At 36.7% G+C, this 18,192-nt stretch overlaps 1 protein-coding gene and 1 pseudogene across 1 annotated transcript; one reads left to right on the forward strand and one right to left on the reverse strand.

Annotated features, from left to right (window-relative positions):
- Window positions 1-1,965: 1,965 nt before the first annotated feature.
- Window positions 1,966-3,546, forward strand: LOC147856590 (7-deoxyloganetin glucosyltransferase-like; annotated as a pseudogene).
- Window positions 3,547-9,312: 5,766 nt separating this feature from the next.
- On the reverse strand, window positions 9,313-13,756 carry LOC147856591 (early nodulin-like protein). Its single transcript, XM_087329679.1, has 4 exons — window positions 13,518-13,756; window positions 9,967-10,028; window positions 9,752-9,827; window positions 9,313-9,645 (listed from the first exon to the last, which is right to left on the reverse strand). The coding sequence occupies exons 1-4, from the start codon at window positions 13,624-13,626 to the stop codon at window positions 9,533-9,535; spliced, it is 360 nt and encodes a 119-aa protein (XP_087185805.1). The 5' UTR covers window positions 13,627-13,756; the 3' UTR covers window positions 9,313-9,532.
- Window positions 13,757-18,192: the final 4,436 nt, after the last annotated feature.

Here is an 18,192-nt window from a genome sequence, read left to right on the forward strand (position 1 = left end):
AACAATAGTACAAACATAATGAGGACATATACACTTCATAGAATACGAGCTTTTAAAGATAGGAATGTAATGTCCGTAATTAACAGTTGATGAGCAAAACACTTTATAACATCTCAACCACGTCCAAGATAATGTGTGAGCTATTCGTAACATAAATATTCTATAGTGTCCTAGGTTCCCAACTAACCCCCAAGGAAAGCAACATCAAAGTAATAATTGGTTTTACCCATTTTCTTGAAAAGCTTTGCAACTTTCTATGACAAAGTGATGGGGTTAGGAACCACAAATTATGTACAAATGCCATGATATGGTTATGTCATTTACATCTTACACCTAATGATATGGTATGTATAGGTAGCATACACAGTGATAAAACACAAAGCTGTTATGTTATTAAATCTTACATAGATTATGACATTTTATTAATAGGTGGTATGCCTCTTTAAGATGAAGATGGTTTCATATACTTCGCAAATATATTTGTTGAAGAACCTTCTAAATATCTTCCTTGAAGCATATGGGGATGTACCTCGACATCTTGAAGGTTTTTATTGTCAACCATGCACTCATATTCTTGCATTGGTTAGATTTTGGTTTTAAAACGTTATTATTATTCTGAAAATCACTCTGGGTACATGACAAAATTTTGAATGATTTGTTTTTGTCTCCCCTCGTCAATTTCAACTCATGCATTTATTTCACGGAAACTAGAGTATCAATAACTGTGTTAACAATTCAAAGCTAAGAAACTATAGTTGTTCATGATGGCATATTAGAATGATCTCTATCATTCTATGTAATCTATACATATATTTATAATCAAAGAAAGTTGTGTATCTATATATATTTATAATAATAATAACTAGTGTGTTAACCTTCAAAAATTAACAAATAAATATCTTGTTTATCTTAAACATAGAGGGCATATCTTGTGTTGTTTTGTGAGGTACATGGATGGCAAATTAGAATTGTGTGTACATATGTTAGAGGAATATTGCCATCAACCCAAATAAAAGAAGATTGGTATACATCATATGAACAATACTCATTGAAACCACAAGTACAAATTTGATCTAGGAAGGCTTTGCTTCCTCTACATTGACATGTTATTGATCTTATCATAGAGATTTGGTCTCCAAAATAACAATGACAACGATTAATCTTGATGCTCTTGTGGAGAAATGTGTCATGGTACAAATCCATTTGTGTGATGATGGTTTATTAATTATCCATTGAGTATTGCCTTACATGAAACCAAGGCAAGTCATAATCCTATCAAAAATCATTTGAAAGTCCAATGTACACCTTGGCTTAATATAATCTCCATATCACATCAATTCTAACATGATAGTTCCATGTAAACCCTACTCATAAACAAACCCGACATGAAATTTCCATGTAATGGTCTCGAACTCACATGAACAACATAATATGAGATTTCATTTGTCTTTCTTTTTGTATCTAATAAAAATAGAAGACACAAACATAAATGCGTCTTACCTTGAATTGAATAATATCCTAATCATGATATACGGTATCATTAAACTTTATAGATTGCATATGCAAAACAAATGTTGAAACACAAGTGATTTAAATTTGAAATTTCCTTCATATGCATATAACCATCATGACCCAATGACATGACCATCATTAACCAAACCACATCACCCTTGTTGAACTCCAACCTAATATGCGTGTAGTATTTCGGGTTCATAAAGGAAGGCTTTTTGCTTGAACCACCAATATAATGAAATGTTGTCATAAAATTTAAAATACCATTTAGATATACATACAAATACAACATACGTATACAAATGCATTCAACTCTCACACAATCATGCCCCAATAATGGAGATCAATAATAATAGTGCGTATTTTTGTGTGAGCGACCTTGTGTGTTATCCAAAAGTAGATATATGTACTCCACCCAAAATTTTGAGTGGAGGGAAGGAAACACGAGACGAGATGGTGCCCAGCTGCAGCCTCGGCCCAAAGAAGCCACATGCCTTGGTCATCCCATTCCCAGTACAAGGCCACATCGGCCCAATGATGCATCTCTCCATCAAGCTCGCAACTGAAGCCGGATTCGTCATAACTTTCGTCAACACACACCACCACCACGCATTCCTCAAGGAGCTCCTCGAGCCGCGTTTCCGTGAACACGGTCTCCATCATATCCACCTCGCCCAAGTCGTGAATGCCGGCTGTGCGAGTGGCGACTCCACCGGCGCCAAGAGCATCCCTGAGCTCTGCGCTTCCTTCTTCAAATTAACCCCGGCCTTCGAAGACTTGTGGTCGAATCGCTACTCCTGGCCGGCCATCATCAAATTGGTACAAATGCGTCCTCTAACTCCGCTTCTTCCCTCCCGCCTCTCACTTGTATTATATCCGATTTATACATCTACTTCATGCACGACATCGCCGCCAAATATGGGCTCAAACACATGGCATTTTGGACGGCCTCCACCGGGATGCTAGCTACCACTATGTCCGTGGTAGCGCATGGTCATCGGGCCCCACCTCCAGATCACGAACATGTGCACGAGCGTCTCATCACGTGGGTCCCCGGTGTGCCACCATTGAAGAGGAGCGAGGTCAACGGATTCCTGCTTAATCCGGATCCAGAAGATCTCATGTACTACATCAACATGACATCTTACGAGCGCCTGCGTGAGGCGACATGCATTGTGATCAACACATTCGAGGAGCTCGACGCAGAATCGCTAGCAGCCCTACGGAAAGACAATGAGCCAGTGGAGATATACTCCGTTGGTCCTCTATTGCCCGACTCCTACTTCACTACATTGGAAACTACAGAGAAGGCAGGCAATGGTAGCATCACAGTTGGGCTCGAGTCCTACCCAATGGCGGCACTGTGGAAGGAGGACGACAAGTGCGTGGAATGGTTGAACAGGCAAGATCCAGGGTCTGTGCTGTATGTGTCTTTTGGGAGCATCACGATCATGAGCGGGGAGCAGTTCGAGGAGCTGGCCATGGGATTAGACGGGAGCGGGAGCCCTGTACTGTGGGTCATCCGGCCGGATCTCATGGCCGGGTCCGGCGGCCAGGCCAATTTCCCGGACGGCTTTTTGGAGAGGACCAAAGACCGTGTGTTCATCGTACAATGGGCACCCCAACTGCAAGTGCTTACACACCCCTCTGTGGGGGGATTCCTTACACATTGCGGTTGGAACTCGACCCTAGAGAGCATCTCCGCAGGTGTCCCCACACTGGGCTGGCCATATTTCGCGGACCAAATGCTCAACAACCGTTGCCTCGTAGACAAATGGGGGCTAGGTCTCGAATTCGAACGAGACCTTGATGAAAAGAATAACATCATCGTGCGAGGTGATGAGGTGGCACGGAAGGTTGGTGCACTTATGAGGAGACATGCTTATGGAGATCCCCTTACACCACACAAGAAACAGGCGGCTCGTTGGTGGGATGCAGCCCGAGAAGCAGTTCAAACTCCAAATGGGTCTTCAAGTCTTGCATTTTCTCGGGTTGTCAAGTCAATGCTTGGCTAGATACCACTCACTCTTATTGATATCATTATTATTGTTTAATTATTTATTGAAATAAGGCCAATTAGTGCGCAAATTCATGGACCGTGTTTGACAGTGGGTTCAAATATTTGAAGCAAATTTTATTAGTGGTCAAATATATATATCTGTCTAATGGCTTTATTACAAAAGAAGGAAAAACATTTTGTGAGGAGCTAATCATGCAACTCAAAGTGTTCAAAATTGATCTAATCTAATATAGGTTATAGTTTACACAACTCTATAGGAGAACTCGTACACCCAATAATCAATAAATACACTCACTCTCCCATCTCCAATGATCCTAAGTGTACCTTTCTTATTAGCAATCTAAGATGTCTCTCACATCCTTTAAATATTGTGGACCACTTTCTTACTGGGAATCCTATAGAAATGGACAAGTTTGTTCAACCCCCATAATTCAGTTGAAATAGGTTAAACTTTCATCAGTTATATGCAAGCTCAAGCAATGGCAAATAACTGCCTAATTAACTAACACATAAGACCTTCGTATATGATCATGGGTCTTAAGATCTTCTCTACTACTATTAATCTTCTATTTAATGCTTAATCTTGCAAATAAATTGGTTTGGAATGGTCCATTAAACTATGAGGTGTTGCCCATTAAACTCACTAGAAAGTATGGACATAAACAAATAAGCAAATCATGCTTCAATTAGAGAAGATATAACACCTACAAGAAGAATAGTGTTTGGCTTAGAGTTAAGCACTAAGCACTAATCTTAAAGAGAGAGAGAGAGAGAGAGAGAGAGAGAGAGAGAGAGAGAGAGATTATATTATTGTCTTTAAAGGTCAAATATGACATGTGAGACCAAAAATATTATATTTCATGTGATACGTGTGAAAGTGAGTAGCGACTCTCAATTTTCATGAACTTTACCAATGAATGTTGTAATCGAGAGTGCACATTGCGATTGTGAGAGAAATTCGTGCAAGGATTGGGCTTGGTCAAAGATGTGTGGAAAGTATGGTCAAATATGATCAAAGACAGAGCATTGTATCAAATTGTGATACTCAGACTCTCGAACTTGTTTAGGGCAAAGTGTGCATAGTCGACCACTCTCATCACTTGTGCCCCAACACTCCATCTCACATCACAATGCATGTGAGCTAAGTCGCATGGAAACAATGGTTTGAATGGAAGACAACAGCATGGACTCTAACATGTATCAATGTGTATGGTTTATGTGTTCCACGAAGAATATGGTTTAAATTTGTAGTTATGTGTAGCAATGGGCATGGTTTCGGCTCAAAACGAACCGAACCATTAAGCCATGGTTTAACGGTTTATTGGTTCCAAAATATTTCAATGGTTTGGTTTGGTTTCTATTTTCGATAAACGGTTCGGTTTCACTTCTAAAACTCGGGTTTATAGGTTTAAAGGTTTAAAGGTTTTTGTTTAACTTTTTTTTACCTTAATAGTTTATTGATTTAGTGGTTTAATAAATGGTTTTTTATTGATTTAATTAATTTAACTTAAATGTTTATTTAATTTAATGTATTTTTGTTTAGTTAGATGTTTAATTAGTTTGATTTAAGTGGTTAGGTTTAAATTTTTTATTAAATGGTTTGGTTTGGTTTTAACTTTTCCCTAAACAGTTTGATTTTAAATGGTTTGGTTTCAACTTTTTCTTAAATGGTTTGGTTTAAATACTGAGGTTTCATAAACAATTTGGTTTGGTTTTTGTTTTAAATAAACGGTTTGGTTTCTTTGCCTTGAAACCGAATCGAACCGAAACTGAACCGCGCCCACCGCTAGTTATGTGCAACATGTGTAGTATAATATGTGAAGCGTGAGCCTCTACATTTTTCCCATGTCTGATACATTAGCATTGCAAAAATGCCTCATTTACAGAGGAATCTAGTGATGCATCATGAAGCAAATGTGTTGCATCCCATCTACCAAACCACTTTTTCATCTTGTATCCAACCGGAACACAAAATTTTGCTTTTATGCATCGTTTGTATCTTTTTGCTTGTTTCCCATGCAAATCTAGGAAGTCGATGTGAGGGACTCTTTTGAACCTTAAGCATGTATTCAACAACCCTTTCCATGGCCATGATCTCAATGGGAAGTAATCCCATCTCAAGGAGGAGGGGGATTTATTGTGTTTGTTTCTTAACTTGTAGAAACTTTGTATGAAATGTTTTTGGACATTTTAAAACTCTTTCCAAGTAGATTTAGGGATGCTACCACCCTCTAGAGAAGCATGTGTCACCAAAGTGTCGAAAAGGTATTTTTTGAAGACCCTCTCCACGATTGCATGTATTCTCAAATGCATATAATATGCTCGCTTTCCCGCCTCTAAGTGGCATGTAGCACATTCATTCCATCTATGATTTGAAGGAACTTAAAGGCCAAGATATTTGAAGCTTTCCACACATTCAAATGGCTCATTATTATACATGATGCATGACTTATCTTTTTTTTCACTCTTCACAAGCATAATATTTGTTTTAGAGCTATTGACACTTAATTTAATATGCATGCAAAATTTTTCCAATGTCTTCATATGCTTTTGCGCATCTCCTAAAGTATTTGTGAAAAGCATTTGCATATAGCAAAAGCATGGTGACAACAGTCGCAATTGCAACTTCTTCAACACTTTCATTTACAAACTTCGCAACCATTTCTTCCAATTCATCAATGCATAAGCCAAATAGAGTTGGTGAGAGTGGACATCCTTACTTAACACCAATAATGCTATTGAAAAATTCTGAAAGTTTATCACTCATATGCACACAACATATAACCCCCATATAACCTTATCATATATTCTGGAGATTGCAAGCATATATTCACTTGGCACCTCAAGTTCTTCCATTTGCCTCCAAAGAGGCTCACGAGGTACCATATCAAAAGCTTTTTTATAAAGTCTACAAAGCAACAATATAAAGCTTTACCTCCAAGCCAACTTTCCTCCATTAATACTCAAAGGGTGACAAGGTGATCAATGGTTCTATGGTGTTTTCGAAAGTCAACTTGTCCATAAGCTCTCTTACCATTTTTTCTCAGCCCATGCACTTATCTTTGATTCAATTATACGTCTAAATAGTTTTGCCATTAGCAAGCCAATCATGATGATTTGTTAGTTGTTAAGATTATTGATATCTCCACCTTTATGTAAAGGTTAGATTCAATTTGTAGTCCAATCATATGGCATACCATGTTACAATGCATGATTAAGTTACATATCACTTATCCATCATGTGCTTCCTTTCCCGTCCATTTGAGCATTTTAGCCTTTATACGTTGAAGATCACTTGCCTTTCGAAAGACCAACTTATTAAGTCCTATGCATATATCTTCGATTGTAAAGACAAGAGACCTATGTGAAAGTGAACCATAACACATCATCTTTCCGGCAAGAGATAGCTCATATAAATTCTTACAATGCATTGACAAGTCAAGAAGAGTTAAGTCACCATAACTCTCAACACATTTCCCCTTTAGATTTCCCCAAAATGAAGTATATGCATGTGTTTTTTCTTGTGTTTGGAGAAATTATTGAGTAACTTCCCATATTCTTCTCTTTTTTTGAATAAGTCTTTTGTACTCATGCAAATGCTTTTGGTAATTTTCTTTATCCTTAACTACATCCAAAATTATAAGGAGCTTTCGAGCTTCATGAAATTCTTTATCAAACCATGTTTTCTTTGAACTACATTTCTTGATTCATTTCCAAGATGTGTGCTTGGTTGAAAAACATTTGTTTGTGCATGAGAGTGTGTTTTCTACATGTAAAACCCCAGAGAGAGAGAGAAAGAGAGAGAGTGAGAGAGAGAGAGAGAGAGAGACTAGGCTAAATCTGAAGGTTCAAGAAGTATGACTAAAAATGCACAAATTTGACCTTAATAGTCTTAATTATTGACGCGCTTCATACTTGTGTGGCCCCAAGTCTTTAACTCTCTAGGCATCCCTCTTGTGTGCTCTTCTCTTATACCTAAAGGTACATCCTTGGTACCAATCTAAATAACTTTGTTGATTTGTCAAAAGGTATGACACATACTTAACATCCCTCAAACCTAATGAGTGTGCATTGTTGGGTACATTGTGTCAAATATTGTTACACAAATCTTCATTCAAGATGTGAGGAAGGGTCCAGAAGAAAGGGAGTGGTTAACGTAGAACTGGATGTCATTTACATGAATGAGGATAAACTGAAGTATATGGAAGGTGTTGTAAGTGGGATGGGGAATTTGGGCGTTAGGATGGTTAGCTGCATTTAGAGACTGGTCATTTGGCGCTCAATAAGACCTCATTTAGGTCATAAGTGAGGCCATAACTATAGTGGATATACTTGTGGAAGCGTGAAGCTCAAATGGGACTCGAGATAAATTGAGGTTTGGATGTTAGATTCATAGATATGAATGTATTTATCTACAAAGTTCTTCATGACCTAGAGCATCCTAGCTTCCCAATGTTTATTTTCATGAGGACAAGGGAAGATTGGCAAATGAAAGAGGAGCGTATGACATGTTTGGCTCAAGATGAGATAATTGGTCAATATCAATCCTCTGAACAAGGAATTAAATGTTTGATGGATCCTTGTAGGATAGCGGGAAGTAATATTACCTATCAATCAAGTGACCTAGGTTAAATCCTCCATAACAATGCCAAAATATCTCAAGAGAGTACATGTCTTCTTTTCGGTCCAAATTATCTCTCCTTGCCAAAATCATATCTTGGGGCCGAGACTTGGAACAATTGGCAAGTGCATCCAACCTGTTTTCATTCATGGAAATTTGAAGGTATAGAAAGTATTTATGACATTTATCACCAAGTGCTCTTGGCCATCATGGATCATTAGAAATTACGAGCATTTGCAAAACGTAATGGAATATTCTCTCCACCATATCAATCTCTTTGATCACAAGAAATTGAGATACGTGTGTGCATGCACAACTTATCTTGCCTAAATACCTTGCTTCCATTGCTTAATTCAATGGTGTTGTCTAGCCTATTTATCTAGCTAGATGGATGAAAATATAATGGTGTTTCTAGTAAGGTTCTATGTCAATACTCTCTAGGACCAAGAGCATTCTTGTACCATCAATAATTGTTAAGACCTACCTACAAAAGAATCACATCCTCTCCATAAAGCATTGTGAGCAACCATTTGTTGCTGAATCCCTTCACCTTTACTGTCTCTCATAACACTAAAAAATAGTGTCCAAAGAAGGTTGGGGACAGCAAATGCCCTTTTTCACTCCAGTAGTTATATCAAGGTTATATGATAATCCATACATACATTGCAGATGGAGAGATTATGTGTTGGGTGTGAGAAAAAAATGAAGTGAGATGTTCAACGTGCTATACTGACCCACAAGACCAAAGTCACATCCATCTGAACCTCATAGAAGTCTCAAAAAGAAAGTAAAAATAAACCATACTTGAACTAAGTTAGGTTCCAAATGTGAATTTGATGTTCATTGGTATAGAAACCATGGGTACACGTAATGCGAAATGAAATTGACAACAAGAATGTAAGTGCATTAGAGTGTCCCATGCATGGAAACATGCACATAGAGAACCTTCAAGCATAGTAGTTGGTCTGCATGTATATAAATGCACATCTCGTCTATACATCTTTATTTTACCCCTCCCTTTCTACTTAAACTTTCTCCTTTTCCATTCTATTTGGCATGTTTACATTAATGTTCCCCTTAGGCAAATTAAAAAGTACATTAAATATGTAATAGGGGCTTCAATATTCTTAACTACATTTATAATCATGGTAGAATGCACGATTGATTAAGAGATATTTAGATATTAAATCAACGAAAAAGCTGGTACAGTAACTCAATACATGTAAACGTTTAGGCAGCATACAAACTTTCGCACGAAGATTTATTCGAGATTATTTATGAGCGTTACAGAAAACATAGACATAGATGCTCAAGGTTCTCTTTTATCTGCAGCAGGGTTGGCCCAAATCTTCTATCCGTATATAATTGATATAGAAAGTTCAAGGTTCTCTTTTTGCTGCAGCACGCTCAGCCCGAATTTTCTCATACGATGTTGTTCGTGCACATTCCAAAATAGTCTGATCGGATACAATGAAATATGTAGCAACAGTTGCTGTTGAGTAAAGAATAAAGAATCAAGGCAAAGCATTAAACCAACTCATTGAACAAAATACTAATAAATATCAACATAAACACATAAACCTTGAATCCTGAACTACCTGCAGAAATTATCAAAGCTTGCGCAGTGTAGTTAAGGTGGGCTTTTGCCCATGGTATTGTTCTTACCCCAATCAGCTGCATGCCATCAACATGATGAATTATTATCTCATTACATAAAGAAATTGTGCACCCACGCATTCATTTAAACCTCACATCACAGAGGTGATTGATTTTTTCAATAAACGAATTAAGAGTTTTAATATAAGGTTATTACCGTTGGAATAGCAGATGCGACAAACGCAATTGATGCTGCCTTAGCACCAGCCCGTACACCTTCTACATTGTCTCACAAATAAGAATATATTTTAGAGTTATAACTTATACTACGCCTAACAACCAAAGATAATTGATCACTTAAACAAATATCAAGAATTGAAACAATGGGGTGTACGAGGAAAGAAGGACAATTTTGATATAACTACCACTTTCTTATCACTAATGCATGAATGAAAGAAACAATCTGGACGGCATATCCATGCTTTGTAGGCTTTTTTTACAGCCTCTTTGCGGATTTTAAGAAAGCACTTGATACAACACCAAAAATCAACCTATAGGACAAAACAAAGAATATTTCCGCACCAAGTTACAACCAACACATTGTGATTCATACGCCAATCGTGACTCACTCATACAGCATGATACATTCATGTTGACCTAAGTACAAAAGTTTTCTTGATGTGTGTCTCCTTCCTAAGAAGGGATATTCATACTTTGAAGCACCAAGTCTCAATGTGTTGTGGATAAGGAAGATATTATCTAGAGAAATCTGAGGTAAAAGAATGTTATCAGTTGAAGAGAGCTTGGTTTATGAATTGTTCAGTTATAAAATGTTGGTGTGGAATCTGGAAGACATTTATGATCTTGCTTCTCATATATGATACAATATCATGCATGGTCATAATAATTTATATCTAATCTTTCTGAGTTCAAAATATTTTTGGATCATACATCTGCTGAATCACAGTTAACCTTGACTTTGAGGAGGCACTATGACTTGCCATTCCAAACAGTTTCTACACACCAGCATAATTTGTGCTGCTTTTCTCGTAGATCATGAGCTTCTATAGCCTCAAGCTCAGACCAATTAAATACCCAACTCTAAAGCTCTCTTCTTCTTACCTCACTGAATTGAGCTTGAGCCTCATTAAATTGCCACATTAGCACCAGGTAGAAGTGAAAATTATACATGTAACCATTTGGAAAAGACTGTCAACGATGCTTCTCTTTCATGCAAGTCATTTTGCAACCATGTCCCATATATATATATATATATATATATATATATATATATATATATATCAAAACTTGAAAGTTGAGTTGAACAAAACAAGATGCCATAAGTCACTCATGGATGACGGAGGCACATACTGAGCTACAGCATTGAGTTTTTACGTCTTATAAAGGCCCTGTTCTATATCTCTTCTCAAAGCTAACTTCCCCGCACTCTTTTCCCATATCCAGAAATCCTCATCAAAAACCTTCACTTGCATAGCTCTTGCTGAGAGTAAATGAAAACCCAAGTCAAGATCATAAAGAACCTCCATCCCACGTTTTCCATAAGTAATGAGACCAAGGCCACCAACACCAGAAAATGCCAAAGTTGTCACGACTGGAAACCTTTATAGTTGGAGTTATGATTCTTAAAACCTGAGACATGTGTTTGGAAGCACTATTGTCCACTTCTTGGGCGGAGTTGCAAGTAGTGTACTCCATAACAGCATTAGAACAAGTGCCATCAAATTTGGCATACCAAGACTTTTCTGCAGTCAAAGTATCAGCGTATTAACTGACTGTCAGTCGACGTATCTTTGATCAAAAACTTGGTCCCCAAATCTTTGAACATCAGATGGTATAAGTGAACACAGCCTACCTAGACAAAAGAGGAGAATGAGAAGACATTCAAATCAAAGATGGTCCTGCTGCGATCTCAATAATGTATAGGGTACAATCCGAGAAACCACTTCCTAAGTGGGTGAAGATACTTCAAGATGAACGGTTCCCACCAATCACCATAGAGACATAAAAATAATGCTAATATGAAATTTGCAATGCACTGAAAGAGCCACCCAAGGTGTGAATCATTCATTGTTTTCTGATCAAAATCACCAATGGAGGCTCCAATATCACGCATGAGTAATCAAACTTGAGACCTAGTTGATCAGTGGTCGGCCTCAAGAATGGAAGTTGATGGCAACCAGATGAGTCAGGGAACCTGCACAAGGTGGATATGTCCCTCAAAAGGTCCAAAGCACAAGGTTGCACCCAAAGGAAGTGAGTGGGCTACGAGGAAACATCGAGTGGAAACTCGGGGGTAAAGCATCTGTGCAGTACTGAGGACTCCAATACCAGAAAAATATACAATATGGTATGACATTTGTGTTCCTAAATGGACACCCCAAGGAGACTGGTTCACAAATTCCTTGCTTGCAACATTTCTGACGCCCTTCTCTAAGCAGTGTGCCACAAAGGACACGTTCATGGCCAATTGACGTGGTAGATATTTCCAAATTGTCAGTTTACTGAGTTCCTTTGCTGTGCAGCTTCATGTGCGCCTATCCACTCCCTACATATGGTATTTTATACATATCGTGTGATCCTGGGTGCACTCTCACTGGGTGATGCAAATCTGATTAGGCCAGAAATCCTGACACACCACCCAACTATTGGCATAGGTTTTCACCTCAGTTCATGGACTCTATCATGGCACATTGAGACAACATAGATCATATATTCTCTTTCTCTGCTCAATATTCACCAAACTCACAATTTCTATGGTCCATGTGTGATCATTGGAAAGGCAATTTCGAGGCATTTCCTTTTCTTTCAATATGTATTTGTAAATTCTTTGAAGGGAACAAAACTCTACTGGTAATCCTCGAGTTTCTAGAACCCTAACAAAGGATAGAGCGAGTACTCACCTTGAAATGGTGCAAGAAGAACTACATGGAAAATATAAATGTGAATATAATATTCTATTTATAATAAAGATTAAGGGAAAAAATTAATTAAATTGCTCACTATTGCTATCAGAGGTAAAGTGAGAAGAAAAAGCATTGCTTGCCATCTTCTACTTCATCATGGCTTTTTCTATTTTACAAAACCTTTCCAGTTATCACATAATAAAATTTCTTGATCCAAAAATGCATTAGACATATAGGGGCTCAGGACACAGCATCAAAAATGACAAATTTTAGCGATTAAATCTGTTTTGCTAATTCATCACTCTTAGAGATTTCAGAACACTGTGAGTTCATAAAGAGTATGCAATGCACCATCCACATCCATCGCATGAAAGCAGAATACATACACATCCATATACATAAATACACAATAGTGTGCATATAAACATACTGACGTCCATATTTATCCATCTGTCTACATACGCATACACGTACACGTACACATGCATGTGCATGTGCATATCTAGATAGATAGATATAAATATATTGTGTGTGTATCATATCTATTTGCCTATCTAGACACATACATAAATATAGAAATACATAGGAACAGATATATAGAGCAAGCTGTTCATCTGTAAAGTGTAGATCTTAAAAGATCATATTAATATTGAGCAGAACCACTACATGCACCACCGTTAAACAACAACAAAATCATGAGGTGATATTTTCTCCCCCACAACAAAGACAACATAGAAGTCGAAACATAAAAATAAGAAACAGAACAAAAATAAGACATAATTCTCCCATACATATATAGAGAGAAATGCATGAATGTATATACATATACATATATAGCGCTAACCTTGTGTACAGTTTCTTGACGAAATTTCTTTGGTGGATTCACTGGGGGAAGAGATTAGGACAGTTTTCTGTGTCTGTTCATTCCAGCGATCTCTTGCGTTGGTCACCATATCCTCTTGACAGAAGCAGGATTCAGAACACCGTCGTCCAAAAAAACAAATGTTGGGGAGGGAGAAAGCACGTTGGCTTTTTTCCGCTTAGGAAATGCAAAATTGTTGGCGGCTCTGTGGCAGTGCTATCTTGTCCACCTTTCTTTCTTTGACTCGGCCAAAAGACCCAAAGAGGAGAGGAACTTTGCTTGATACCAACTCCCCCCATCACTTGTTGGACATTTTGTCACAAATCTATTAGTACCACACTAATCATACAATTAAGAGAGCTCTTTTGATACCAACTCCCTCCATCACTTGTTGGACATTTTGTCACAAATCTATTAGTACCACACTAATCATACAATTAAGAGAGCTCTTCCGACCGTGCAACATTTTCTTGATCTATATTCACCGAGCTCCTTGACATAATTCTTGGTATTCTAAATTGACGTTTCATCGTCACGGGATCGTTAGCACAACTGTTTTTTAAACCACCTAGAGCTCAACATTGTGCAAAGTTCAAACCATTGAAGCTCTTTCCTTTCTTTTTGTCGAGGAACTATTTAGAACCAAATACACGCAAGTAATCGACATGCATCGACTACATACTTTCTCTCTTGGTTGCGTCGCTTGTTGCTCATACCAATTGAGCATAGTCTGGTGAAGCTTTTAGTGAGCATTTCAACGCGGCCTAATAATAAGTCATACTCATGCAACACCTTAAAAGGTTGAATGGAACTTTAGATTGTCTATTTGCATGACATAATTTGTAATTTGTGGAATTACTATCCCGATTTGTATTTAGTTGCAATTATACCTTGTTATCTTATTTTCTCTTTCGAATAATACATGGAATGAGAATCATTGTTGGTTTCTAAAGTAATAACACATATGTTCTCAAAATTTTCTCTTGATATAAATGAGATTTACGTACAATGCCACCTCGAAAGAGCATTTTGTGACACCCAACACTTAATAGATGTTGGATTTGTAGGCCATAATTAGTTTTTTCAAATGACATTCAATATTCAACAAAAATAATTGTGTATCAATAAAATATATTTGGTCATCCAATGGCTTCCTACTTTGTGAGCTAAATATGTGATACACAATAGGAATTTCTCTTGCACTCTAGATTTTGCAATTTGAAGCATGAAAAACACAACTATGGTCATGAATATAGTTGAGACATTATATATCATGACATAATCTTCACTTTCTCAACTTTATTTGAACTTTTTGGTTGAAGAATTGTGTTTCTTCCCATATTTATCAATGAATTTTTTAAATATTATTAGCATTGATAACATTACGATTCCAATTCTAGCATGCAACAATAGGTAAAGGAAAAGAAATGAGGACATCATTTGGGTGTTTGGTTACATTGGGAAGGAGACACACACATGCATACATACACACATAGAGCTCTCGTCTAGTTGTTTAAGTTAAGTAGGACTACAAAGGCTTTGACATGTTTCTACAATGCTTTAGTCCTTTTCATAGTAGAGTGACCACAAAAACCTTACATTCTCAACCTTTTGTCTCTTACGCCCCTCTTTTCCTTCTATACAAATATGCATCCTTGGTAAGAATTCAATGTGAACAGTGTGAGACATTAACATGATATGCTAGATCACAAGGGAAAAGTGCTCAAACTCATTAGTATGGAGATAAAGTCTAAGGAAAGAACAAATAGCAAGTTGGAAAATGAACAAAAGCATGAGGGTGTGAAAGTTCAAAATCCAACACAAAGAGAAATCAAGTTCTTTTGTAGATTTTTGTGCGCTAAGAGACCTAGGGAGTAAGGGAATAAGGAAAACAAACGCCTCATTTCTAGTAATTATAATTTCGATTAATGAAGAATTATATTTGAAGTAATTGGGTCTCAACCTAAGTTGGTGATGAGAGGAGTGCTAGGAGTGAAAGGGGAGCATAAAGTAAAAAGGCTATGAAAAACCAAACTAATGGGCAAGATGTCTCTCTTGGTTGATAATCCATGTGGTTTCCTCACACTATCACGTGCATATACATGTTTTCATGACAGCATGAAGCGTACAACAAGCACTTAACAACATGCTCACATTGTCATATCATTATTACCTCACAACCAAGTTTGGGTGCTTAGTGTAAGAGATGTAGATGTTGTTCAAAGACTTGCAAGTCTAAGCGAGTGTCAAAATATGCCTAGAAAGACAATGAGCTATCTCAATGAGTTCAACGACGAAAAATAGATCTATTATATTTGCAACAAGAAGTGTCGAGAACAAACTCTCCAAAGAAACCAAAGATCAATCTTCCAAAGGTCAATGGTATGTGGTTTTAGATCCAACCATTATTGAAAAAACTGCATCTAGTTATCCCGATACATCTTATCAATACCCAGCCAATGTTGCTCAATTTGAGTTAGTCAAAAATTTGCTAACCTCCGTGACATTAACATGGTTTACATCATTACTTGATAAGGGTCATTCATTGCTAGAAAATTTTAATGGTTTTATTAGAAAATTTAAAGCAAACCTTGAAGTTATTGCTACAATGACGATGATGACAAACAAGATCGGAAAATTATAACAAGTAGATTGCACTACTTCAACGTACATGATAGACTCATCTTATTGCATGTGATATTCAGTGGGACAAAGAAGCATGAATGGATCAAGCCCGTCGTTGGTTATTTCCTTCTTACCTTTCGTGAAGATCTCAAGTTGTTTCCAAAAGCAAGTAGTCAAGTTATGAAGTGTGATAATCACTTATTCGCGCAACATTTTAAGCGCCCAAAAATGTTACAACTAGCTGGAAGCAAATATATGCTTTTATGGCATATGCATAGCAATGGGTCCGATTCGGTTCGGTTTTTTGGCCTTGAAACCAAACCAAACCAAACCACTTATTAATGAAAAAACCAAACCAAACCGGTTTAGGATTTATTATTATTTAGGGTTAGAGGGAAATTTTAGGATTATTATTTTTAAACCTTTAAACCGAAACGATAAACTTATAAGCCTTTAAACCGTTAAACCGAGCCGAACCGAATAGTATACTTTGAAATCAAACCAAACTAATTATATTAACTTTGAACCGATAAACCATTAAGCCACGACTTAGCGGTTTGGTTCGGTTCGAGTTGAAACCGGGCCTATTGCTACATATGCATCAACTTTGACGCATGTGCGAGAAACAAAATCTGTGTTGATAGATGTCCCCACTCTGATAGAGATCATAACAACACATTATCAAGGGCCCTTGTCTAGTGTTGATAAGCAACAGGTCTTGCGAACCTTTAAAACGCGGCAAGTCTAGGAGTACATAACCTAGTTGTTATTAGTTGTGGAGATTGAACCACTACAATTGTATGACATCCATCATCTTCTATTGCTACATAAAGTGCCATTCCTTTACGGTCATCAAGTGTTGTTTGTCCTGGTTTTGAACAATGTAAATTGTAAACAATTGTTACCTAGAGGCTAGAACCAAGATATTGAGGTATCTATGGGAGATTATCCTTTAAACACAATTTGTAATATTACAACAAAGGACATGTACTTACTCAGTAATGCAAAACCAATCATACCACATAATATTGATCACACACATTAATATATCACAATTGATCTCCCATGGACATTTAAAATATATGTCTCTCCGCTTTTATAACCAACTAAAGAAGTGGACCTCAAACAAAAGTGTATCATTATTCCTAACTTGCCCTGTTTATTATTTGCTATGTTTGATGTCCTTGAGGCGTTGCTTTTTTAATATACACTCTCTATTTATCATTAAGGATGCCATTATGTTCATATTTACAGCCATAGATTGACACATGCATGATATTCATCATATTCTCCATGCGTGGTATTCTCAATATTCGAGAATACAAAATGGCCCTAAGAATATTTAAAAACCATTCGTTTTGTAAAATAAATATACAAAAAAATAAATAATTAATTAATTTAAAAATAAATCAATTTAATTCACTAAAAAAAGAACAATTATTCATTAATAAATTATAAAAATATGATTAGTATAAACTCTCCTTTCTAGTGTCAAAAAAAAAGAGAGGAGAGTTTATGAACCTTTATTTTATTTAAATAATTGATTTTTTTATTTGAAAAAAACGAATATTTTTATTTTTACTATGAAAACATGATTAATGTGAAGTCTCAATTTTAATGTCAGGTAAAAATATCCATAAATTTTGGGAAAAGAAAAGGTGAAGAATTAATGAACCTTTATTTTATTTTATTTATTTATTAAAAATAAAACGAAAAATTATTTTATTTTATTTATTTATTTAGTAAAGAATCAAGATCTCCAATGAAAATTTATTACCGTCAAGTCTCTCTCAACTCTCTATTTTATTATCCCCTTTTTATTGTCAAGTACCACTTTTTTTCCTAAGAAACTAAAAGGAGGGAGTTCATCTCCTTTTTTTATCTTTGTTTTTTAAAACGAATACTTGACCACACAAATGTATGCGTATTCGTTTGCATTCGAATGGAAAATCCCACGAATGTGAATATGTTGATCTATGTTTACAGCAATGGCCTTTAGACAAATGATAATATGCATTCTTGTTGGATGGCT

Source organism: Azolla caroliniana, unplaced genomic scaffold (assembly GCF_043228905.1).
Source record: "Azolla caroliniana isolate FFs.n. ecotype wild unplaced genomic scaffold, voAzoCaro1.0.p SCAF_13, whole genome shotgun sequence".
NCBI classification, from domain to species: domain Eukaryota; kingdom Viridiplantae; phylum Streptophyta; class Polypodiopsida; order Salviniales; family Salviniaceae; genus Azolla; species Azolla caroliniana.

Excerpts from the sequence above, each read along its gene's own strand:
- LOC147856591 (XM_087329679.1), bottom strand. The coding sequence starts at position 13,626 with ATGGTGACCAACGCAAGAGATCGCTGGAATGAACAGACACAGAAAACT. Across the intron at positions 10,029-13,517 it reads GTCAAGAAACTGTACACAAG|AAGGTGTACGGGCTGGTGCT; the intron begins GTTAGCGCTATA and ends GAGACAATGTAG. Across the intron at positions 9,646-9,751 it reads AGCTTTGATAATTTCTGCAG|CAACTGTTGCTACATATTTC; the intron begins GTAGTTCAGGAT and ends TTTACTCAACAG.